Consider the following 24,631-nt stretch of genomic DNA (forward strand, 5'->3'; position numbering starts at 1 on the left):
GGAGTCTCACAGTGAGAATCTGTTGGGCATTTTCCTTTTGGGGCTAGAAATAGGTGCTTTTATCCCTGTGGAGGCACGTTTTGGTGGAAAACAGGACCCTGTGGGTTAAAAACCATCGAGTTCTATGTTGCAGAGCTGCCTTTTGAGCAGGGATGGTGTGACACCAGGCAGGGTGATACCGGCAGCAGGTGATTTCTTCACCCCATCTTAATTAACGAACTCTGCAAACCCCTGTGGGAGAGCAGGGGGTGAATCCTCCCCATGGTGGGAGTTTCTTCCGTGCAGTTCTCAGGGCAATGTGGTCTCCCTCATTTAATAAGGGGCACTGACAGAGTACCAATGTTCTGAGCTGGAATTTGGCCATGGGAAGTGTCTCGAGGTGACACGGTTGCCCCAGTTTGGTGGAGGGGAGTGTTTGGGGCAGCCGTGGGGGGCTCAGTGAGCCCCCTCCAGCCCCACTCGGGGTTCCTGTTGCTGTGGCTTTGGAGCCATCACAGATCCCAGAGCCACAGGGGGCCCTCACCTCAATTAATTCCTTACTTGCTCTCCCAGTGGCCAGGAGCTGGCTGTGTGCTCACCTCTGGGTGAAGGTGTTTGTGCCTCAAGATCTGGGGATCCTGATGGGATTTAGGGCGGGGGCTGTCAGTGTGGGGTCAGCAGGGCCCCGTGGCTGGGTGCAGCTCCTCAGACTGTGCCCTGAGGCTGCAGATGGTGCTGGCAGGGCAGCCCCATTATGTTCCTCACAGCCCCTCATTAAGAGTCTCACAGCCCCCAATCCCAATTCTCACAGCCCCCAGTTTCATTTATCAGAGTCCCCATTATGACTCTCACCCCCCCAGCTACCACAGCCCCACATTCTGTCTCACAGCCCCTCGTGACATTTCCGAGTCCCCCATTACATGTCTCAAAGGCCCCAGTTATGCTTCTCAGAGCCCCCATCCCAGTTCTCAGAGCCCCTCTTCATAATTCTTGCAGACCCCGTTATGCTTCTCACAGCCCCCTGACTCCGATATCCCCCCTTGTGGCTCACCCATCATTACATTTCCCACATTCCCCCATTATATTTATTTTTCACATTCCCCCATCGTATTTCCTACATTCTCCCATTTTATTTCGTGTCCCCATTATATATTTCTCTCCCATTATATTTATCACATCCCTCCACTACCTTTCCCCCCTTTATATTTATTTCTCACATTCCATTATATTTCCCCGTTGTATTTATTTCTCCCCCATTATGTTTCTCACACTCCCCCATTATATCCCCCCCTTGTATTTATTTCTCACATTTCTCCCCATTACGATTCTCACCCCCCCCGCTCCCCCCCGCGCACGCGCACTCCCGTCCCCGCCCCCCCGCGTGGGGCGTCGCGCGCCCTCGCCCCGCCCCCTCCGGCGGCCCCGCGGCGCGCGCCCCGGGGCGCAGTGCGCCTGCGCGGGGGCCCCCGTGTGGCGCTGCGCGAGGCGCGGGCAAGGGAAGGGAAAAGGGAAGGAGCGGGGGGGGAGCGCGAGCGAGAGAGAGAGAGAGAGAGGGAGAGCGAGCGCGGCCGGGCCGGCGGAGCAGCGGGAGCGCGGGGGGGCGCGGGCAGCAGCAGGAGGAGGAGGCGGCGGGGGCGCCGCGCTGCCGCTGCCGGAGGAGGAGCAGGAGGAGGCAGCGGGAGCGAGCGGGCGGGCGGCGCGGCGGGGGCAGCCGGCGAGGGAGCGCGGCCGCGGCGGAGAGCGAGCCCGGCGCCCGGCAGCCGGCCCGGCGGGCAGGGGGCCCCCCCGGCGGGGATGGTGCGGTCCGGCGGCCGGCGGCGCTGAGGGCGGCCGGGCCCCGCGGCGGAAGGGGCGGAGGGCGCGGCGGAGGCGGCGGCGGGCGGCGAGCGGCGGCCGGGAGCCGGGGCACGGGCGGAGGGCTCGGCCCGCGCCGCGCAGCATGGTCCGGGAAACCAGGCACCTCTGGGTGGGCAACCTGCCGGAGAACGTGCGCGAGGAGAAGATCATCGAGCACTTCAAGCGGTGAGTGGGCACCGGGACGGGGGGTCCGGCCGGCCCGCGGGGTGTGGGGAGAACGAGGGGGAAGAACGTGGGAAAGGGGGGGAGGAGTGCGCGGGGCCGGCGGTTCCCGTGGAGAGGAGGAGGAAAACAGCGCTGTAAATAACCCGCGCCATGGCGGGACCGGCGGCGCGGCCGCAGCGGGGAAATACAAAAACGGCCAGAAATGGACCCGAAACGGCGGAGCGGCAGAGAGGGGAGCTCGGCCGCCGGCTCGGAGAGGATCCCAGTGCCCGGAGGCAGCGCCGAGCCAGCTTGTTCGCCAGTCCTTTTTTTTTTTTTTTTTTTTTTTTTTTATTCTTCAACGCTTGGAGTTTTCTCTGTTTATTTTCGCTCATTTCACCGCGTTTCCCTCCCGTGTGGAGCCCCTGGATGATGCTGCGTTTCCCCCCGAGGTGCAGCGGGCGGTGGGAACCAAAGCGCCTGCAGCTGCGAGAACGTGACTCTCAAAAATAATTAAAATAAATAAATCACACAAACCCACGGAGAAAACACGGGATCCTCCACGCGGGAAGCGCCTTGGACTCATATCGTGCTGGGTTGTTTTTTTCCTTGTTGGTTTTTTTTGTTGTTGTTGTTGCATAGGTTAATCCCGCTCATAAGGAAGTAGTAGCTGTTTGCATGGTTGTGTTTTTTTTTTCCTCCTCCCTCCGTCTTTCCCTGCGAGGAGAAGGAGGAGGAAGAGGCTTCTCCCCCGCCGCCTCAGCAACACCTTTTTCCTCGGGAAATGCTCTCAAGTTGATGCACCCCCCGCTGGAAGCTGGTTTTATTTTGGGGGAAAAAGGAAATAAGAAGCCCTGCTCAGCTCACGGCCCCTCCAGACGGGTTGGTTTAACCACCGTCAGGAAAAAAATGGATTTCGAAGCTTCCTTTAATCTTCCTGCGCTGGAAAAATGACGGAGCGTCCTTAATAATGAGTCACCATGGGAAAAATAGATGCGGTGACACCGAGGGGCGAAAAGGAAGGTCCCGGCGCCTCTTGCCTGGCTCCCGATCGACTGCGCTGTGAAGGGACCGAGGGTCTCACATCCCCCTCCGTCCTCCTGGCCTGAGCTGCTGCAGCAGCCAAACCCCATCTGCACACCCTCATCGCTCCGAGATTGCCCTGTTTTAATCGAGCTTCACCTTTTTCCACCTTTATTATCCGCCCCCCCCGAGCCCAGATTGCCCGCTCGGTCCGTGCCGGATGGTGGATCTGTATCCAAGGTGGTTTGTCGTGTCCCTCAGTCCGGGTTACGTGACCCAGTGCTTTACAAAGGCAGGGTTTTTTGGGGGAAAAACCTCTGCTCCGGGGTTGTTGGGTTAATTCCAGCCATAACTAGTGGAGGGAATAGGCGCTCCACAGTGGAAATTTGACATTCCTGGGTTTTATTTTGTCCAGTCCTCCTTTTGTAAGATGTATTAAGGCAGGAAAAAAGTTGCTATGGTACTGTTGCTTGGAGATGGATGGGAAAAATGGCAGGCGCTGAATTAATTACCTTTTTTTGGTTGTTTTTACCTCGTTGAGTTGCGATCCGAGGTTTGGGAAGGAGATTTGCAGCCAGGCATTTCTCCCAGTTTCTCCCTGGTTTTCCAAACTGATTTTTACCCGGGATTTGTGTGTTTGGGTGAGGCTGATCTCAGGCCAGTAAACACAGTTAAAACACACTTCGGCCCTTCGGCTGCGGGTACTAAAGGGGGGAGGGGGGTGACACGCTGCCTCCAGACCTTTTTGGGGTGTAGCCACGGGAGTATTTGCGGCTGGCAGAGGGATGAGGGGTGAGCGCGGGGCCGGGTTCGAGGCTCTGGCTGTGTAGGTGCTGGAGGTGGACAATGGAGCGAGGCTTCCTTTGTATGCCCGGGCTCGCCTGGGGGAAGGGACACGCGCTGCTCGGGGACTGCACGGCTCGTGGGTTCATCCACAGGGAAGGAAGGCCGTGGAGGTGGGATGGGGAAGGCTTCCCTCTCCTTTCGTTGGGAGAGAAAGCCTTTTCGGATGGAGCGGGGCTTGGCAGAGCCCAGTTCCCACCCATCCCCCAGCCTGGGAATAGGGCGGAGAGGCTGAGCCATGGGAGCGGTGCGGGGAAGATTTTGGGGAAATACCGCCTGAAATGTGCGCTGGGCCGGGCCCGGCGTTACCCCGGAGCCTCTGTGCAACCCCCTGGAGTGTTTGTTTTTCCACTGAGCTTGGGAAATACTGCCCTGCCCGGATGGGAGCCCTGGCTGTTGCTCAGTCCCTGCCAGGGGCAAGTTGGAGAAACAACCATCTTGTTTCTGAAGAAGTAAAAATTCAGGGAAAACTCCTGGAACTTCAAACCCAGCAGGAGTGTTCAGTGTGAGGGGTTTGTTGCTTCTCCTTCCCCCTTCACTAAATCGCTGGCTGTGGGAACCTTGATTGACTTTGCAGCCTCACAAGGAATTCTTTTAAGGGATGAATTAAGATAAAAGAGGCATTTTGAAGAAATTATATGTGGGGTTTTTCCCCCCCAAATACTCCTTGATTGGTTTAGTTTAGTGCAAATGGAAATAACACTGTACGTATGAATCCTCTTCTCAAATTAGAGAATATTGAAGCTGGTCTCAAGAAGCTCTGGCTTATGTGAGCAGTGTTATTTTTTCCTTAAAAGCAGTGTTATTTTTTTCCTTAATCATCCTTTTCTAAATCTATTTCCTTGATATTAAAGGGGATTGCAAAGGAGAGATTTTTCTCTGCATTTTAAAGAGTTGAAGTTGTTTTGGCTTTTCAGTTTCTTACCTAAATACTCCCTTTTAAAAAACTAATGCTCTATATTTTCTTTCAACTGAGCTATTAAGGCACCCTGAAATAGAAAAGCAGGCAGTGCCAGGATTGGAGATCCACTGTTAAGGTGGAATAAGCAGTGAATCCGAGTTGGGATCTGGGATATGTGAGCTCAGGGAAGCAGTGGGAGCCATGGTTTGGGTTCTCCTAATTAATGCTGGAAAAAAACCCGTCGTTCACCATAACTGAAACAGATGCTCGGCAGCTTGGAGAACAAGGCACCTAAATATAGTAACAGTTGTCCCCAGCACAAGTTCTGCCCTTCCATATTTTTTTTTCCTCCCTGTGTTTTCTTCCAGTTATCCAAAAGAATGTGACTTTGTCCCTTTTATCGGTGTTTTAGAGGGCAAAGAGGAGTAAAAGCCTCTTAATTATGGACCATGTGATTGTGCTGGGCTGTCTCCTCTTCTGGGGGAAGAATTAGGACATTCACAGTGGTAACCAAGCCCAGGAGAAACCTTGGATTTCAGGAAACAAGTTTCTGCTTTAAAATTGACAGAAATAAATTGTGGATTGGAGCAATCTTGGAGAAGACAAATAGCTTTTAAGGGGTTTTTTGGGGGGGAAATGGACTTTGTCTGGTTTTGCCAGTGTCTGTTTCTGAGGAGATGCTTTGGATACCTCCTGGAGAAGTGCTCGGCATATGAAACACAACTGCAGAAAAGCTGCCCTGACAGCAAGTGCCTGTTTGATTTTGGTGATTTCTAGAGAATATTTGGTCAGTTTGGGACAACATGTTCTGTCTTGATGGCTGGGGGTGTAAATGCAGTGGGCTGAGGGGGCGCAGAGGGATTTTGGTAGCTCTGATACGGGCTGTGGGAGGGAGAGCATTGGTCACTGCTAGTGTAGAGCACTCAGGAAAAACCTAATTCCCACATCTGACACCGGGAGGTCTGGCAGTGGCTTTCCATGGGAACAGGCTGGAGGCAGAAGGAACAGCGCTCCTGGTTTTCCAGTAAAACTCTTAAATTGGTTCCTAGGTTTTTATTGTTGATCATTGATTAACAATGATCCTGGGATGCAAACACAGGGTTATCCGAACTCAGCTGTGCCTGTAGAGATCCCTGCCCAGGTGTGATTTTACTGTAGGAAAATACAGAAGTAAGGCTGCAGAAGGAACTGTTCCTGTGTTGTCTCTTGTTTTGTGTCACTTTAGGTGACAGTATTTTCACAGATGAGGTATTGCCCTTTCCAGCTCAGAGCTTTGGAGAAGGGAGAGGGTACAGTGTGCTTTGCTGGAATATTGGGCAGCATCAGGACTTGTCTGTGCTGGTTTTACAAACACCTCCATAAGGTAATCGTAGTTTTGTGGAATACAGACACCATGGGAGGATGTTTGATTGGGAGACTGGGGCAGGGGGATTAAATTAATTGCCCAGAATGAGAAGGGGAGGGAGGGTGTGGAAGGCACGAGGGAGCCTTGCTCGGCTCCTTTGGGAAGGCAGCCTTGCTCTGGGTGTAGGGTCGTCAGTCAGGCGGGTGATTGAGGTGATGGTGCTGCTGGTTCCACTGGTGGTTTTCCATTAGATCTTTAATAATTCTATTCCTAATATCAATCCACAAACGCCCCAGAGCAGCCCAGGCATCACCTCCTGGTGTACCCAGGGTGTCACCCAGCACTGTTTGTCTGCAGCCGCCTCCTCCTTCCCCCGAGGCCAAGTCACACCAAGGATGGCTCCTCAACAGCAGGAGATTCAGGAATCCTCTGGCTGCTCTGGCTGCTGCTCTTTGCCTGCACTTGAGGTGCAGGTTGACGCCACACTGGCCGAGGAAATGCCTGGGTAATTATTTCAAAGAAACTTGATGAAAAGCTGCCAAGAGAGTAGATTTGGACTAAGCTTCTATTAAGTGGTTTTACATGCTGAGCTGTGGTAGAAAGATAAGTTGATGTCACTTGGTCACAAAATTCTGTCACTGCTGAGCCTGGCTGGCATTGTTTCTCCTCTGAAGTTTCTTCAAAGGTCTGGGCTGTGTTTAGTTGTGATTATTTGTGATTTGATGTAACGGCCTCTGTTGTCACTGAGCCCCTCCAGAACGATGTTGGCTTTTGGTATTTCTTGCCCTTACTGTAAATTCCTTTGGTACAGGGATAAAATAATCCTTGCAGAGCACAACAAAACATATTCCTGTCTTGATTCCTATCACCTACCAGTGCTTGTGAGACGTACAGAGGTACTGAGTCCGTTCAGGAAGTCAGAACAGGGGATGAGAAAAGCCTCATTGACTGGTTTTTTTATTCCTTCTTGCTTTTTATAGGCCAGGAAGTCACACCAAGTTCTTTGAGCAAGTGACCTTGTTGCCATGTTAAGGTGTGTCCACAGTTAGGTCCTTGTCTTCGCTGAGGGCAAAGAGGCACTTGCTGGCTTTCCATAAAAAAGGAAGTAAATATCCAGATGAGTAGAGGGCAGGTTGCAGATCTTGGATGGGGAGGTGAGTCAGGATGGACCTGGGGCTCCTCAGGAGTTTTGTTTTCGTAAGCTGCTGTGTCACAACTACAGCCTTGGTCTTCTCAGTGTCGTGGTGGTTTCACACTGTTGTTGGCTTGTGAGGAAGAGGAGGAGACGCCTTCTGCACATGAGAAATAAACCTCAACACAGTCTGCTGAGGATGTTTGGGAAGGGGTGGAACTGAGGGTCTCTGCTCCTGGCTGCTTTTAGGCTGCCGAAGGTTTCGGGAGAGTTGCTGGGTGTGAGTCGTGGAGCTGCCAGTGGGGTGGATCTGTTCTGGGTTTGGTAGATACCAAAAATAAGCACCAGTGAGATATTTCACTTGTGTTTTTCGTTAAGTTCAGTGAACTTGCTGAGGTCTGAGAACACCCTGAAACTGAAGACTGCACAGACAAACATTGCTAAACAATGAACTGAGGAATAAACTAGAAGAATTGATGACTCTCCATAAGATCCTGAGTTGCTGCATCTTCGGCATTGCGAGGAATCTCGTGGGAGGAATTAGGACCCTGAAGATGGAATTTCACAGTGTACAACCAGCCCTGCTGCTTACCTTTGCTGGAGTCTTTGTGGTGTTCTGCAGACTGCTTGGACAGTTAATGAAAATCAGACAAAAGCTGTTTCTGTCGTTGCCCAGGATACAAGTCAGTGTTTCCCACCTGGTGATTCTACACACACTCGTTTGGAGGTTTCACCTTTCTGCCTGGGGAGTGATGGCAGCTCAGATCTCCTGAAACCCATCCCCACAGCTGCTCTGCAGCAGTGCATTCCAACGTGATGAAGACTCCTGCATGAGGAATAAAACACGGCAACTACTTTGGTTTTGTGCATTTCCATAGTTATTGTTTAACCTGCTGATGCTCTGTAATCGTCCCCTGCAATCTGGAAATCCTGCAGTGTGAAGATAACAACCTTCAGTAAAAGAATAAACATGGTTCCAGGCTTTTCATAAATACACCAGGCCATATTCCAGGGCCTGCTGCAGTCTGGTCTGGCAGCAGGATGGACTGAACTGAATTAGGTTGAATCAACATCCTTCATGGGGATGGATTTTTCAGAAGCGTGTCCTGCTGCATGTGTTTGGCTCTGGATTAGAGTTGGGATGTCCGTGCCTCGTCTGAGGCCCAGACATTCGTGGTGACTTGGGTGAGAAGGCAGCAGAATTTGGATGTGAAAGGAACACCAATTTTCCACTCAGACAAACTGATCGTGGGAGGAGAGCAGCACTGTCACAATGTCCTGCTTAAAGGCTCGGGTATTTTTAAGAATAAAAGGAAGCTTTTTTTGCTTTCTTTCTCTTCCCCTTTTTAATTAGGCTCAGCAACGTAAAACCGAAAGCAGTTTTTGGTTTCAGCACACTTAGATCTGAAGTGTGAGCTTCCGCATCTGACCAGAGCGCCCTGAACGTGCTCTCACCTCTCCACTGAAAAGCCAGGGAAGTCCAGCATCTCTGGGAGTGTGAATGGATGATTTGCAGGGCTGTCTGTTGGATACCACCCGCTCTCTCTGTGCATGGAGACAGTGCTGACCTGTGTGTGGGTTCCTCCTGGATGTCCCTTTATCCAAACAGAAGAGCTTCCGTGTGTTTTGTTATCCTCAGGTGCAGTAGGAAATGAGAGCTGGGCTCAAACCAAGTTCCTGTCACAAAGGTGGTCAGGTACCCACTCAAAGCTGGGTTCGAAATGATGTTTTAGCTCAGTAAAAACTGCCAGACTGTAAATGACTTTATTTTAGCAATGGTGAATCACTTCCAGTTTTCCTCCAAGTACAAAGCTGAGCTGGTTGTGTTTGTTGTCCGTGGGGTTCATTGAGAGTAACTTGGTGTCCCTGTCACAGCCGGGTGAATACCTCCCATCCTCACTGACAGTGATGGCTGCCAAAGGACACAGAGGCTTGTTTCAAAGTTCCCTCTTTAGGCTCTTTGTGGCAGCTATGGGGCACCTGTAATAGTTAATAGGGCAAAATAAGAAAAATAAATTGCCAAGTTGTACATTTAAAGAAGTCGTCTTTGGAGGGAAAAAAAGTCTTCCGGCCTCATTAGCATCCTAAGTGTGAGGGGAATAAAAGCTCAGGGTGGATGAGTATCTCCCTTGTATACATAATCAACATCTGATTTAATTTCAGGGGGTCTGTGAGATGCTGCTCTTGGGAAGGCAGCTGGATACGCACCCAGACAGCCAACGGTCTGCACAGGCACCGCCTTGTAATAGTCTCAATAAACCTTTGGTGTTTTTCTTAACTCTGAAACAACTCATTGGGAGAATTAGTTGCAGAGAAGCTTTGCCACGTTTAAAAAATAAAAGTGGCTTCAGTACCGATGTTGTAGATGATAATCTGGTTGTGGGCACAGCGAGATTCACCGTTTTTTGGCAGCAGTTGAGCTCAGGAAGCATCTCTTCCTCTACATCCTTTCTGAGGTTACAGCCCCCGGGTTGTGCTGCAGTTCGTGCTCTTGCCTAGCTCGTGTCAGGCTGATCTTTCAAAATGAGCACTCGAAGGTGAAGTTGATCCCTGAACTGGCACGAAACAAGGGAGCAGCTTTCCCTGTGGTTGTGTTGGTGTACCCGGTTGTGTGGTAGTGGTTTGGTGTACCTGGATGTATCCCTGAACCACAGGAAGAGCCCTCTCAGTGTGGTAGTCCCTGCACACCTCCAGATATGGCTCTGCTCAAGGCTTTGGTGTGGTGAGGCCTCCTTTAGGCTGGCTCATAAAGCCGAGGTGTGAAACCTTGCCCATTGTTGCGATGAAACTCAAATTTCCAGCTCGGCTTTGCAAAACCTTGACTTTGAGTTGCAGCAAATGAAAAGCCATTAAAGTCTGGCTGGTTCAGGAGCTCAGCTGTGGAAAGTCCCAAGCTCTTGCCTGTGGAGAAAGCGCCTGGAGCGCAGGTAGTCACTGCAGACAGAACACACCCGAGTGTGTGCCGGGCTCTGGCCATCAGTGGGGAATATTAGTTTCCACGGGCTGACACCTGGCTCCTGCCGAGGACTGTGGGAGCTGGTTTAGTCACAGGGACAAGCACTTTCTCCAGGGTGATGGTGACGGTGAGTCACAGAGCAACGAAATAACATTTACACGTCTGTGTTTGGTGACTGGCTGGTGCAGCAGAGCGGGAGCGGCTGGGAACTGGCTGTTTGTCCTCCCCAGTTTCACCTCTTTGCAGCAGGTGAACTTTGGGGTTTGGGGCTGTGATTCCTTGGAGCAATGGCTGATTTCTGTCAGAAGTTAATTTCAAATTGTCAAACTTAGTGAAACTGGTCGCTTGTTCAGACCAAGTTGTGGTTCAAGGGGGAAGAGTAATTCCATCACTTGGGGTGGTCTCAGAGACTGCGGACAAGATAAATTTTATTTTCTTCTGAAATACCATTTTCTGTAAAATGCACAAAACCTTGGTGAAGAGATTGTAACATTTGTCCTTTATTGGAGGAGTCTGAACCAGCGAACACCAAGACTTGGGAAGCTTTAAGATGATCCACATTCCAAGTGCTCTGCAGCATGGCAGGGACACCATAATGTTGTGACTCTGCATTTTCCTCCATCTGCTGCTGAATACATGCAGAGCAGAGCTTGGAGAAGCAAAATCGAGATGGGGAATTACCCTTTCATGTAAGAATGAAAAAACTCGATTAATCAAGAGATTCCCCTACACGGTTGCGATGCAGCGTGTTCGTAACATCAAATCCAACCAAATCCTGAAATCAGTCATGCAAAAGAACAGGCTTGAGCAATTCCCCTGCAGAAAGCGTTGAACGCAGCCTATCACCACCGGTGCTTCTGAAGCAAATCTGCAGATTATGCTTTAAGCTGGAAGGAAAAAAAAATGCCCTGGAGATGGAATTTGGCAGCTCCATGTCTGGCGTGTAGGAACGTGACAGCGCATCTGTGTGGGTTGGGGATAAAGAATCACAGCTCGTCGTGCTTGATACAACACAGCTGAACATGCAGAGTTCCTACATGTTTCTGTAACCTTTTCATGCTTCTGCTAATAGTGATAGTTATTCTGATCTGCTTGGAGAGCAAGATTGAGGTGTTCCTGCCATGGATACATTTCTTCCCTAATCAATTTTGAACCTGTTTGCCAGTTCCAGCTAAACCTGAGGGCGAATGGGATCTTCAGTCTCAGAGACACGACGTTCCTTTGAGTTTTGTGAAAACAAGCGGTTTTAATAGAGGAGAGAGAACTGATTAGTGGCCCCATGGAGAGAAAAGCTGCAGCGAGAGTGCAGCTCTTATTAGACATTAAAGAATCCACATGGGAGAGAGGTGTTCCTGACCGTGGGAAAAGCTGCAGTGGGAACTGGCAGTTATTGGACACCGGAGAATTCGACCTCAAGACACGCATCCCTAAGAAATGAGTCTTCATTAGTTCTGCTCACAAAGCCACTTTGATTCTTCCCCCCCCCCCAAATAATATCTATACCAATGAGCTGTGGATGCTTCTCCTTCACTGTTCTGAAGAGACAACTAGGAAGAGTTCCTTAGTAACAGAACCGCCTCTTTTCTGGGTGGCTGAGGTGGCCATGCCTCGTGCAGTGACACTGGCAGCTGTCAGTGGGTAATGCTGGGCTGAGCCCTTATTCCAGGTCGAGGTCTGGCTGTGGCTGGGCTGATGCAATGCTGGCTTCTCCTGACGCTGCCGGCAGCGGAACTGCTGACTTGGGTGAGGATGATATTAAATGTAGCCCAGCGAGATATTGCATGGAGTGCCAAGAGGGTTTCTTATTCATCCAGCTTCATGTAATCCCCATGTCCAAAGCATGGATTCAGCTCCCCCTCCCTCATCTTCACCCTGGTTTGAACTAGGACTCCTCCTGAGTGCTGTTCTGTGTTGTGGGGGTGTCCCAGTGGAACTGATATTTCAGGAACGGATGCACCTATATTCACCTATCACCTGGTGTGTGTGCTGGAACAGCTGATCTGTGGCAGAACTGGTTGTCCTGGGGGTTGCAGAAAAATTTCCCAGTGTGTTGACTGTTGGATGAAATTGTTGCTACTGGTAGTGGGAACTATGAGTAAACAGTTCTAAACACTCTGTTTCTTCCCTCTCTGGTGGCACATAATAATTCCATTTGTATATTAATACCTCAGCAGCATCCAAAAGGTCACTTTGCAACAGAGACATAAACAAAATGTCTTAATTAGGAATCAGTCTTACTTGGGGTCTTAAAATGGAGCTGAGCTGTAAAGCAAGAGGCGAGGGCTCGTTCCACATGGAGTTATCTCCGGACTATCTGCTCCTGAATACCAGAGGGATCAGGAGTATCGGTGAATGTGCCTCTGCTCGCTTTTTAATTTCCTACTTTGTCATCTCTCGGGGAGGGATTACGAGTGCAGACAAAGCCCTGGCTGTTTTCCGTGCGTGGCTGGAACACGTGCTGTATCTCATTAACAAAACCCCCGTTTGTAGTTGGGAGTTGGGAGATTTCCCGTTCACTGCTGCTGGGGGTAAAGGGAGCTGCAAAGTCCAGAGGGATCTGGGGTTGAGTGGTTTGGGTGCTGGGGCAGGAGGGTAGAAATATGAGCATCGTGCTCAGGATTCACCCCAGGATTGTCTGGCTGAGCTCTGTAACCTGGTTGGTTGTTTCTGCTCCTGAATTTTGACGTTTCCCTGAAGATCTTTATTACTTGGAGAAGAGCTGCAGAGAATGCCCTGAAGAACATCGTTTTTCTCCCCCCAAAGGTCGCAGAGCCAATAAAGATCACTCTAAACAGGTTTTAAAGCATCTCAGATTGCAATCTAGAAAATGATGGGAGCTTGGTAATTAGGGCATGTTTCTGATTCATTGTTGTCACAAGGTCTGCTCTCGGTGCGGCGGCAGGAAAACCAGCGCTCCTTGTGATACGAGGAGCTTTTATTCTGCCTGACTGGGGAAGGTAAAGGATTTCAAAGCTGCACATCGTGTGGATTTATCATTTACTGGTGAGCTTTCCTACCTGTGGTCGCCCAGAGCTCTGTCCCAGCTGCTCACCAGGGGTTACCTTTACAGACACAGCAATTTATCTGCAATAGTGCCCCCAGCATGGGTGACAAGCAGGACGAGCTGGAAACCATTGCACAGCAGGAGATGATGATATAGTTGCCATCATGGAAACGTGGTGGGATGACTGACACAACTGGAGTTCTGTAACCTCTTGACAAGGAATTGGCAAGGAAGGAGAGATGGTAGGAGTACAGAGTGCTTGGATTGTCTAGAGCTTCATGGTGGTGGTGACAGGGTTCAGTGTTTATGGGGAAGAATGGTGGGAAGGCCAGCAAGGGAGATATCCTGGTGGGGGTCTCTCCTAGACTACCCAACCAGGATGCCCCAACCAGGAGATCCATTTTGTCCTGAAGAGGCAGATGAAATATTCTCTAAGCAGGTGGGAGAAGTCTCATAATTGCTGGCCCTTGTTCTCATGGGGGACTTCAACCTACCCCACATCTGCTGGAAATACCAACCCAGTGGAGAGGAGGCATCTTTGAGACTTGTGGAGTGTGTGGAAGACACACTGTGAGGGAGCCAAGCGGGGCCGGTGCCCTGGTGGCCTCTGTGTCCAGTTGTCAGTAGTAAACACTGCTCCTGGTGTGCCCTGGGCGCAGCTGCTGCCAGGGCTGGCGGCCGCGGGGACGTGGCCGTGTTTGTCTGGAAGCATTTGAGATATCGTGTGACAAATTCACCAGGGCTCAGCGACAGTCCCACAGAGTGAAGCGGTCATGGCTCAACAGGTGACAGTTCCCCACATTTGTCTGAGTTAATTTTAAGTGTAGTTTTCCAGAACTGTGGAATTCGGCTTGTTGTTTCTATCGAGATCCATCTCGATGAACTGGAATGATTTTCATCCCAGCCCTGTGCACACTATTCTTGATAGTCTGTCTCTGGTTTTACTCTCTACAGGTCAGCTACTGTATTTATAAAATAGCGCATTTTTTAATACTTTTTGTTTAGATTCCTTTATTCTTCTGTGTCTGCCAGCCCTCAAGTCTCCTTCCATGCCAAGCACGTGATGATAGTCAGATTTGAGTGGATTTTGAGTAATGCTCTATGTTACTTGAGGCAGAGTATAATTCCAAAGACTTGTGCTGCTCACGTCTGAGGGTGGTGAAATACCACCTCATATCACTCTTGATATGAAATTCCCTTTATAAAAAAAAAATATAAGTATGTAAATATATTTCATGGCAAGTAAAGCATGTGGCTTGAATGAATACAAAGCCTGGATCATGGTAGGGTGTCATTTTCTTGAGATAAGTGAGTTTTACCTGCTCCGTATTTCATTTATTATATTACTGCCCTCATTGTGATCACTTTTGGTGCCATGAGCTTTGCAAACACCCGTGTAAGAGCCAAAAGTTCCCTTTGTGTTGCTGGCTCAGGAACTCACAGTGGTGAATATTAACCACCTTTTGTGAGCAGTGCAGGCGGAGATGCTCTTTGTGAGCTGGTGGGGCTGGAAGCTGGTGCTTAACTCTGAGCAGGATTTCTGCAGGGCAGCTGTCACCAGGGCTCGATGTCCTGCTGCTGGTAAGATCCCAGTGTGTGGGTGTTCTGGTAAGATCCCAGTGTGGTGGGTGCTGGTGGCAAGGCTGCATGGCTGTGGGTTCTGCTGCTCTTTGGCACGTTATTTTCTGTACTGGGAAGTGGCTGCTCATGCTGTTGTGGTGGGCCAAGTTCTCAGGCTGTGAAATGAACATCCATGATAGCAGAAGACCCTAGAAATGATGTTTGTGGAGTCAAGAGACATCCATAGCCTGGCTAGAAATCCCTGTGGATCTGGTGGTGGATCCTGCTTTATGGAGCTGTAGTATCTCCACATCTTGGATTTCCCCGTATGTGGAGCCAGACCTGCTCTGTGCAGGGGGAATGCAGGGCTGGAGTACCACGGGTACTTGGATTCATCCGGAGTTGGGAGTAAGGAGAAGAGGCACAGACATCTGGCAAAGTACTATTTCAGGTCACATTATTTTGTTATGAAATAACAACAAAGCCAGAGGAACGTGATTGGCCAAGGAAAGCTTCAAGCTGTGCGAGCGTTCTACTGAATAATGCAGGCTGGGGCTTGCCGGGGTTATATAATCACGGAGGAAGAAGGAGCTTGAGCGTGGCACGGAAAAATCAGCCGAGCTTTTCAGATGGCTAAAGATATCTGGATGTAGCCAAAGGGAACCCAAGTGAATGCAAAATACTCGGATGTCCTTCTGTATCGGGGCGTCTTGTCTAATCACGCTCGTAATGAGCGGCGCAGGACGTGCACAAAGAGCTGCTGGGTTATTTTGGGTCTTGCAGGGTGTCTTACAGTTAGTGGTATCTGGAGCGTAGCGTTGTGTCGGATTCGAAATTAAAATGCAGTGAAGGTTTTTAGGCTGGGATGGAGCTGACCTGCAGAACTCTGCAGTGGTGGAGATGGTCGGGTATAAAAGGTGTTCACAAGCCTGGGGGGAGCTCAGTGCGAGAAATCGGGAGGTACCGTGATTTAAAGTGGGATTTGGTTTATATTAAAAAATGAATTCTCCCTGATTTCAACCCACCTTTTCTTATCACGTGTAGATCATCCTGTAAAAATCCTAATGAGTTTATGGAATATTGCAGCAAAGCTGAAATGGTCTGTTGGACACGGAAAGCGGGGGTGCTGATACCCCGGTGTGGGGCAGGTTGGGGGCTGGCTTTGGTTGGGGGCTGGCTTTGGCTGTGTCTGGGTGACACGTCGCCCCTGGGGAGGAGGAACCAGCCCGGCCTTGCGCTGGCGGAGGCGCGTTTCCCAACCCGGCCGGTACGGGAGGAAGAGCCGGGGAGGAGGAAGGGCTGGAGAGCGAGGGAAACACGCCGAGCAGCCGTGCCAAGAGCCCAGGGACATTTCAGCTGCTTGAATATAGAGGTGCTTTGATCTACAGTGAATAAACCGATAATGCTTAAATTATGAATTCCTTCTCTTTGTCTGAAAAGCTGGATTAGCGAGGCTTTGTTCGGGCCGTGATTATTGAGCAACTTTTTCCTGCCAGGGCCGCTCGATGTGTGTTCACAGCCGGGGCTGCGCTGGCGAGGGGCTCGGTGACATAACAGCTCTCGCACGGCCTCGTCTGCTGCGCCTCAGCCCTCCGAAAACACGGCCCTCGCCGTGACCGGAGCTAATGATTAATGGGCCGGAGCCGCGGACGGGAAGGGGCACTAAAACGCCTCGTTTTCCTCAGTCTGCGGAGCCGGAGCCGAGCAAAGGCGCCTCTTTGTTTCTGTTGGTCTGGCAGCGATTGCAACACGCAGCCTTGGGAAGGGCTGAGGCGCAGGTGGAGCGAAGGTTGAGAGGAGCCGCTCTGCCAGCGCTGCCAAAGGTCGCGGCCGTGCCTCCCCTGGGCTTTGTCCCCTCTTCCCAGCCCTCTGCCCGGACAAAGGTCTCCCCTCGGGGTGCGTTCGCCTCCATCTTGCCTTCGCTTCGCTGTGAGGAAGTGCGGGGCTGTCGCCGCCTCTCCTCCCCCGGCCCTCCAGAAAGTAGCGTGTTTTTTTTCCCTGTAACGTGTTCCTGTGCTGCAGTGAAGCCTTGTGGTGATGCAGCACTGCAGATCTCCCTCCTCTCCCCCCGGTCTCCTCCCGGCAGCATCTGCCAAGCCGGGAGCAGCTCGGAGAGACGCCAATGGGTGCGGCCGGGCCGGATCCCTCGGATCCCTCGGCAGATGCATCCTCCGGTGGGGACCCAAGGGTGTCTGTGATCGCAGGGAAAATGCAACCTTCCTCTTCCAGCAGCTGGCCTGGAATACTCAGGGCCGGTTTTCTTTCATCCCCCCCTTTCTGCTCCCTTTCTCCTCCCCCCGCCTGCCTCCCTTGCTCTCAGCAAAGACGATTGTCACAGATTATCCCGAGGGCTCGTCAAGGGTACGGGCAGGACACCAAAGCACAGCGTTTATTTGTGTGTCTGGATAACAACAGGGGGATTAAAAGGCGCCATCTCCGAGGGGAGTGATGTAGTACCATGGCTGCAGTGGAGTACAGGAGTAGCCTCCCCCATGCATTTCTTAGTTACAAAAAATAATACTAATTTTTTAATTACCAAAATACACTTCTCCCAATGTAAACATTAACACTGGGAAGAGTTGTGCGTTTGACGGGTGATTTTTATGGTATATGGGAACCTTATTATGTGGATATTTTGTATCTTCCTCTTTCTGGGTAGCATTACCTTGAATATTTGAACGTTTTAACACATTCTGGATCTTCTGCAGCAAAAGAAAACTGACTGAGGTCTGACTGTGTGTATGTATAGTAACATGTAGGGGTCAGGATTTCAGAATGGGGCAGTAATTGTTGAGGTCAGAGCCCAGTTCTGTTGTCAGCACAGGCAGCACTTCATATGAGGTTTGCTGTGGTCACTGCAGTAAAAGGGAGTTGGGATTTTAGGGATTTTGGTACCATTTAGGATACTATTGCCCCCCTTGAAGGTTGTAGGCAAACATGGGCTCGTGTTGCCAGGAACTGAACGTGTTAACAGCAAAAGGAGAGTACGTGTTCTACCCGGTCACACTGGGAACTACGTGGTTTAGAAGAACTCACTGCATGTGAGGGTTGGAGCCCTCTGTCCTTTTACATCTTTATTTGTAGAGAACCAGTGCTGAAACATGTGTTAAAGGGTGGTCCTAACTAGGATTCCTAATTATTTTCCTATTTTTGTCACGTTCATTCATGGCATGAACATTTGCTCAAATAGGCTCTTTCCTGTTTTCCTTCCCCCTCCTTCCTTTCCTGTTCCTTCTCTCTCTACATCTGGCACATCCAATTAGGCCATTTTTTTTTCCCCTCACACAGATTTTATTAACCATCTCCTCTTCTGAGCTTTCTAAATCTTGCCTTCAAGGCAAGGTAGCAATATCCAACTTCCAAAGGGTGCAAACTTCGAAGAGCAGTTCCATTTGCCAGTGTTTGAAACTTTTAATTAAATAAAATAGAAATAAATAAGAAAAAATAACCAGGGTATCAGTTTGGTGTCACAGGTTGAGAATCTCCCAAGAATTAATGTCACCCTTTGCACTCAGGAGTACAAAGGTGACAAGCTCTGCTCTGGAGAGCTGAGAGGCAAGAACGTGCCCCATATGGAACCGTGTCTTTTTATGCCCAACAGGGCACTTTTTGACTCAAAAGGTGCTCTTGTTTGCACACATCCGTGTTCAGTGGAGTATAAACCAGGGGAAAAAGGGCTCTAAATCCAAACCAGGTTATATGTAAGTGTAGTAGGTCAGGCTGGAATGAGAAGGCAGCAGTGAGTGAGGCAGGCTTTCAGATCGTATTTAAGGATTAGTCATCCAACAACAATGATGAACTTGTGAGGTGCAGGGAAAGCCAGGCATGAAACCGAGGCAGCTGCGGGATCTGACGGCGGCTGCGCCTCAGCCCGGCCCTTGGATTCCCTTTTCCCTTCGTGTGTGGCTGAAAACTCTGCCTGTGTAAGGTCTGTTTACATCTGTTCAGCCTTGTGCTGCCTTTGTGAATAGAAAATTCTTGTAATAATTCTTCATGGAGTTTACAAATACTTCCTGACTGGGTTTTTTATTTGTGTGTCCCTTTCCTCTATGTCAGTACATTCAAAAATGCAAGGTTTTTTGCCTCTTTTTGTCCTGGATTACCCACTGCAGTTCAGAGCCTTTCCCTGGTTTGCTCTGAATCTCTTGGCTGAGAGAACCGAGCACCCAAAATGCGACGTGCATTTGTTGGCTGTTAAAACATCACTATACTCATCTCTCCCATTTTGTCCTTTCTGCTGTGAGTTGATGCGAGTTATTCAAATATGTTTTTCCATCTTTCTTTCCTTGTGTACACAAACATGTTTGGGTTTATCTTTATTTTACATAGACATTTACTCATCCCTAAGTGCCGGTGTTGCAGTTACTTAAGGCACATTATGTAGGGTGGTGTCACATTCCCACCGGTGTTCCTCGTGTGGCTTGGTCCATGCTGGGGGTGGGAAGTTTAACCCCATCACAACCCAGTCTGGGGGTGCTGTGTGGGCTGTGTGTCCCAGGAGGTGTTGGAAGTAGAGATCAGGAATGAGGATCACAGTGAAGGCTGGATTAAATACAGATGGGAGTAGCTGAATTGCTGTGTCAAGGTTATTTGTTTCCTAAGAAGGTGGCTGGGCTGTCTGTATTTTTCCTCGTGACCCATTTTTGTTTTAATTGTGGCTCTCCTGTCAGACTGGTGACACACAGGGTGCTCTGGTTTGAACACCTCTCTGTTTCTTCAGAGCTGTTATTGCTCTCTTGCTATAAAAGGGCGATCCCATGGTCGGCTCCCCACACCAGAAGAGGAGTTCAGATGTAACCGTGGGAAGTTTAAATGGCCCTTTCCCCTCTCCAAAAGCCTTTCCCCCTCTTTTTAGAAAAGCTTCTCCCAGGGACTGATTTTGCTGCTGCGTGGGAAGGGCAAAGGCTTGGATGTTGCTTTTGCAGGAGACAATGCTATTAAACATGGTAGTTTCCCCCCAGCACTAACCTGTGTGCTCTGCTTTGCTTCTCTTCCAGATATGGACGTGTCGAAAGTGTCAAAATCCTCCCTAAGAGGGGGTCGGAAGGCGGAGTGGCAGCGTTTGTGGATTTTGTGGACATCAAAAGTGCGCAGAAGGCACACAACTCTGTCAACAAAATGGGAGATAGAGACCTACGGACGGATTATAATGAACCAGGAACCATTCCCAGTGCTGCACGGGGATTGGATGATACAGTTTCCATAGCATCTCGTAGTAGAGAGGTTTCTGGGTTCAGAGGAGGTGGTGGGGGGCCCACTTACGGCCCCCCCCCATCGCTTCATGCACGGGAAGGACGTTATGAGCGGAGACTTGATGGGTAAGTTCCAAGGTTTCTCTAGGCAGGTATTTTGTATTTGATATGGTGAGAAACACAAACTCGTATCTAGGGCCCCCAGATGGATTTAAAATTTTGGGAATTATCTATGTTTCCTATTTTGGGTTGGAAACGGAAGTGATTTCTATCCCAGTGGCTGGTACCTTGTGGATCCATAGAGGATGTGTCCTGCAGCTGGTTGGATATCTACCTACACTTGCAATAAGGTGGTTTTAAGATGGAAGATTTCCTTTGGCCAGCATCGATATTGGAGTTACTCTTTTCTAGAAGTAACGATCCCATTTCTTGGATAATATTAAGGCCTTGCTGGATGTATCCCTGCTGCCAGATGGAGCTATCTTACTCTACAAAACGTGGCGAAGTTCTCTGTGGAGTATCTTCGGAATACTAGAACCTAAAATTCGGTGAAAGCTTGATGCCTAGTCCTCAGTTCTCACTATACGCAGTGGGTATGTTAATTGGATTGTCACCACAAAATTTCTAGTAAGACTTTAACGATGCAGCCCCTTGGATTCTACCGACAACTCTTAGCCGTGGAAATAACGCTTGGATGGAGAAGACCGAAGGCTGCTTGTGATGGTTCCATTTTGGATCTACATCATTTCCAAGTTATTGGGATTATTCCTTCTGATGGTATTGGCAAAAAGAGATGATGGACATTACTAAATTTTGGAAATTATAGTGTTTTTGTTTTTTTTATTTTTTTTAATGCTGGGATAAGAACTACTGCCTTGAATTTATTGGATGGTATACAGTCAAGACGCCAGTAGCCATGGGGAGTGGATTACTATCTAGTCTCTTAAAAAGCTCTCTGCTGCTCCACATTAAACATACTTTAGCTTTAAGGACGTGGTGCTAATGCCATTTGTGGATACACCAGTGAGAAGTGACTGGGCTGGATGGTTACCAAGGCGGCCAGAGGATGCCTGTGGGCAGCAGCGTGAGGGCCCTCGGGCCTCGGGGAATCTTCTACCAGCTGCTTGATTCAGACTTAGGGCTGGAAGTTAAAATAATGGATCTATTTAAGTGCCTTCTGTCTCAAGAAAGAAGTCTGGGGGTTTCAGAGTTACAGTTTCAGTCTGGGACTACTTCCGTCCAGTGGAATTTTTTTTTTGTATCTTGTCACTAAGATTTTTTTTTTCTTGTTGGTTCATCTAAAAAATCATTTGACACCCTTGCCCATTAAGAAGGTGGATTACCCCTGTAAGAGGGGCCAAAATTGGGGAAGTTATGTTCACAATTCTCTCCCTAGATTTAATTGGGAATATAGGTCGTGTTTCCACACTTGGAAAAGGTTGGTATGTCCTGCCCTGTGTATATTAGCCCCTCTCCTAACCCAAGTCAAACCCTCTCTTTCCACTAACTCCAGTAGCACTTAGTACTAATAGATAAATGAAGAAAGCACTGTAGCCAGTAGCTGTTCAGCTCTGCTTCCTCTGTCTGTCTTCTGTGTCCTTCTCACGGATAAGGATTTGTTCTTTCTGTCAGCTCGGTAGCAGTAACCCGCTAGAAAATACTGCTTTTTCTCTGACCTCATTAAATCAGCTCTCACTGATTAACACCTCCTAGGATGCTAAATGCAATCGTTTATAAAATTGTTGATCTTGGTCCTTCAAAAGGGGGGAAAAAAAACAGAGACAAGTTTCTGTACCAGATCCTGAAATATCTTTCCAAATTCCATTGTTGCGAGCAAGAGGTAATGGAAGTAGAAAGGCAACAATGAATTTCAAGCAGATGTAAAGTTAATGACATTCTGTTGCATGGGTAAAGTAGTAAAGTAGTTTCTTATATATAATTGGAGAGAAAAAATGCAAGCAAAACATGAGCAAGCTCCATAGAAAGCTTGATACTACAACAGAGGGTGAATATATTGAGAGGATTAAGGATCTAGTGATTCATTGGAGAAGGAATGGAAGGAACTTCCTGAGATGCTAATCAAAAAAAGATTTAAATCCAATTTTCAGTTTATAAAATATCCCTGAAATATTTCTGCCATTTGAACTAGAGCTGTGATGCAGGAGAGGAGGAGGAGGCACTAGGCAGAATTGGGTTATCAGGATTCAGGGGGATTGAAGTGAATCATAACTGATTCTGAAGGAAGAATCCAAGAGAGAGGGCTGAAAAAAAAAAAAAAGATTGAAGTGTCCTTCATAAGATGGATAATTAATTTTTAAATTAACTTTGGCTACCCTGACATATTTAGAATTTTACGAGTATTTTTTAAATGTTCAACATAATCAATCTGGATTTCCATTTTGTGGATGTAACTGAGACGTACCATCCTGGTACTTCTAAATTAAACTCCTCAGCTGTTCGTAATGTTCCTTTAACTTTATCTGTCAGTTTTACTATCTCTTTATTTGAGAGATCACACTAACTCAGAACATCACCGAGCCTCTCTCAGTCGACATCCAAAATGTTGGAAATACTGAAACCAAGTGGACCGTAGCTGCTGGAAAGCAGTGTAGTCATGGAGATAGAAATTCTGTGATTGCAGCAACAGCAGCAATCGCAACAAAAACACCTCCTGAAAATTGGATTCCTACTCCTTGTGCAGGGGACCTGCATCCTTGCAGTTCTAACATTAGTAATGGAATGTCTGTGAGTGTAGCAGTCTGGTGAGGCCAAAATTCCCTCCAAGAGGGTGAAATACTTTAGAACAGCAACAAGAAAACCCCTGATTTTCTGGGACTTCTCTATGGGTTATGCCACCCCTTTTGAAAGCAGCTTCTTATCTCTGGGTCATGCTTTGCACGGAGGCTTTCATGGCTACAGCCTGGTTTGCCACACCATTTTTGCAGAAGGATAATTACAAGAGCTCCAGTAATTACCAAATCTCAGAAAAAAAAATGTTGAAGCTCTTAAGCAAAAATTGGGGGGGGGGGGGGGGGAGAAAGAAGTTATGATGATCTCCACAAACATGAAATTTTTCTGGTTTACTGAACTTAAAAGAACCAAAACCAAACACAACTGAAATGAGGATTCTGCGCTGGAAAGCAGAATTTTTTTCCTGTGTAGGCAAGATGCTGGTCATGAAAGCCCCATATTGTGATTAAACCAAAATGATTGCTCAGCTTGATCGTATATGAATATAACTTTGGAGTCAAGTAAAACGTTTTGAAGTTTGTCAGTGTTTGCTTGGTAGGTCATTGCTGGTTAGCAGAGAAGCAGTCGCACAATGAGCCGAGTGCTGCCGTGAATGTTTGCATGATTTGCTTTTAGTTGTGCCTGCCCCTTTCTGATGCCATGTTTTTCCCCCTTCCCAAATGCAGGGCTTCAGATAACAGGGAGCGTGCTTATGAACATAGTGCCTATGGACACCATGAGCGGGGGACGGGAGGATTTGATCGGACGAGACATTACGATCAGGATTACTATAGAGACCCTCGGGAGCGGACCTTACAACACGGGCTCTATTACACTTCTCGGAGTCGAAGTCCGAACCGTTTTGACGCTCACGACCCCCGTTACGAACCTAGGGCCCGGGAGCAGTTTACATTGCCCAGTGTGGTACACAGGGATATCTACAGGGATGATATTACGCGGGAGGTACGAGGCCGAAGGCCGGAGCGGAATTACCAGCACAGCCGGAGCCGGTCGCCGCACTCGTCGCAGTCCCGGACGCAGTCCCCGCAGCGGCTGCCCAGCCAGGCCGCCCGGCCCGCCCGCTCCCCCAGCGGCAGCGGCTCCAGGAGCAGATCTTCCAGCAGCGACTCCCTCAGCAGCAGCAGCAGTACCAGCAGCGACAGGTAGGTCCCTGTGCCGAGGGCGCGCGGGGCGTTTGCCGAGGCGGCGAGGAGTTGTGAGCCCGGGCTGTGGAATGGTGGGGTGTTCCACGGCAAAGCGTCAGTCACTGATGGAGAAGTGAACTGGAGTGAAATGTAAAAAGGCTCAGATGGAATGAGATGGATCTGAGGGGAACACTGCTGGCATCACTGATTGTTTTCCATGGTGGATCTGTGCAGCGTCCATAAGGCACTGGCTGGGCAAAACAGGGATGTACGGACACGCTGCCCGTGAGCTGGGGGGATGGTGTGACTTCGGTGTGTTCGGAGAACGGTGTGCCTTCTAGGTACTTGGAGAACAGGGTCACTGTTATGTGCTTCAGTGAGGGAATAAGCACATTTTAAGGTCAGCTACTTTTACAGGCCACAGTTGAAGGTACTTTGGGAAAAGGTGACTGGTATTGTTCCATCTCCTCTCGTTCCCTGTCACCGCTGACATTTAAAAGGTTGATTTGTCGCCTTCCCATTTTTTCCCCTGTTGCCTCGCAGCAAAAATTGTAGACTTGGAAGAATTAAAAGGAAATAATCCAAGTTTACTCTTCCTAGTGATGCACCCTTGTCCTTGGTTCTGTGATAGTTCTGTATTTGTGTGGCTTCATAAAATACCTACAGGGTGGAAAGAAGGTGCTAGAGGTAATCCCTGATTTCTTCTAATAATTTTTAAATTCATGTTGAAGTGCCTCTCTGATTTTTAGCCTTTTAAGAGTAAATTCACCCTGAGATGGAAACTATGAAGCTACAATTGCACCCATAAATGTTTTCTGCT

The 24,631-nt window shown here is 49.1% G+C and overlaps 1 protein-coding gene across 6 annotated transcripts in view; it reads left to right on the plus strand.

Moving 5' to 3' along the window:
- The first annotated feature begins 1,857 nt into the window (after positions 1-1,857).
- The window catches only part of SPEN (spen family transcriptional repressor), a 67,190-nt gene continuing 44,416 nt past the window's right edge, over positions 1,858-24,631 (plus strand). For 5 of the 6 annotated variants that reach the window (XM_064678792.1, XM_064678794.1, XM_064678796.1 and 2 more), the window contains exons 1-3: positions 1,858-2,001; positions 19,742-20,062; positions 23,353-23,829. In XM_064678792.1, coding sequence (XP_064534862.1) covers positions 1,919-2,001; positions 19,742-20,062; positions 23,353-23,829 — 881 coding nt within the window. In that variant the 5' untranslated portion in view covers positions 1,858-1,918. Of the gene's footprint in view, positions 2,002-2,098; positions 3,244-19,741; positions 20,063-23,352; positions 23,830-24,631 lie in introns of those variants that run through there. The other variant, XM_064678795.1, reaches the window with a different exon arrangement.

Source organism: Pseudopipra pipra, chromosome 22 (genome assembly GCF_036250125.1).
Source record: "Pseudopipra pipra isolate bDixPip1 chromosome 22, bDixPip1.hap1, whole genome shotgun sequence".
NCBI lineage: Eukaryota > Metazoa > Chordata > Aves > Passeriformes > Pipridae > Pseudopipra > Pseudopipra pipra.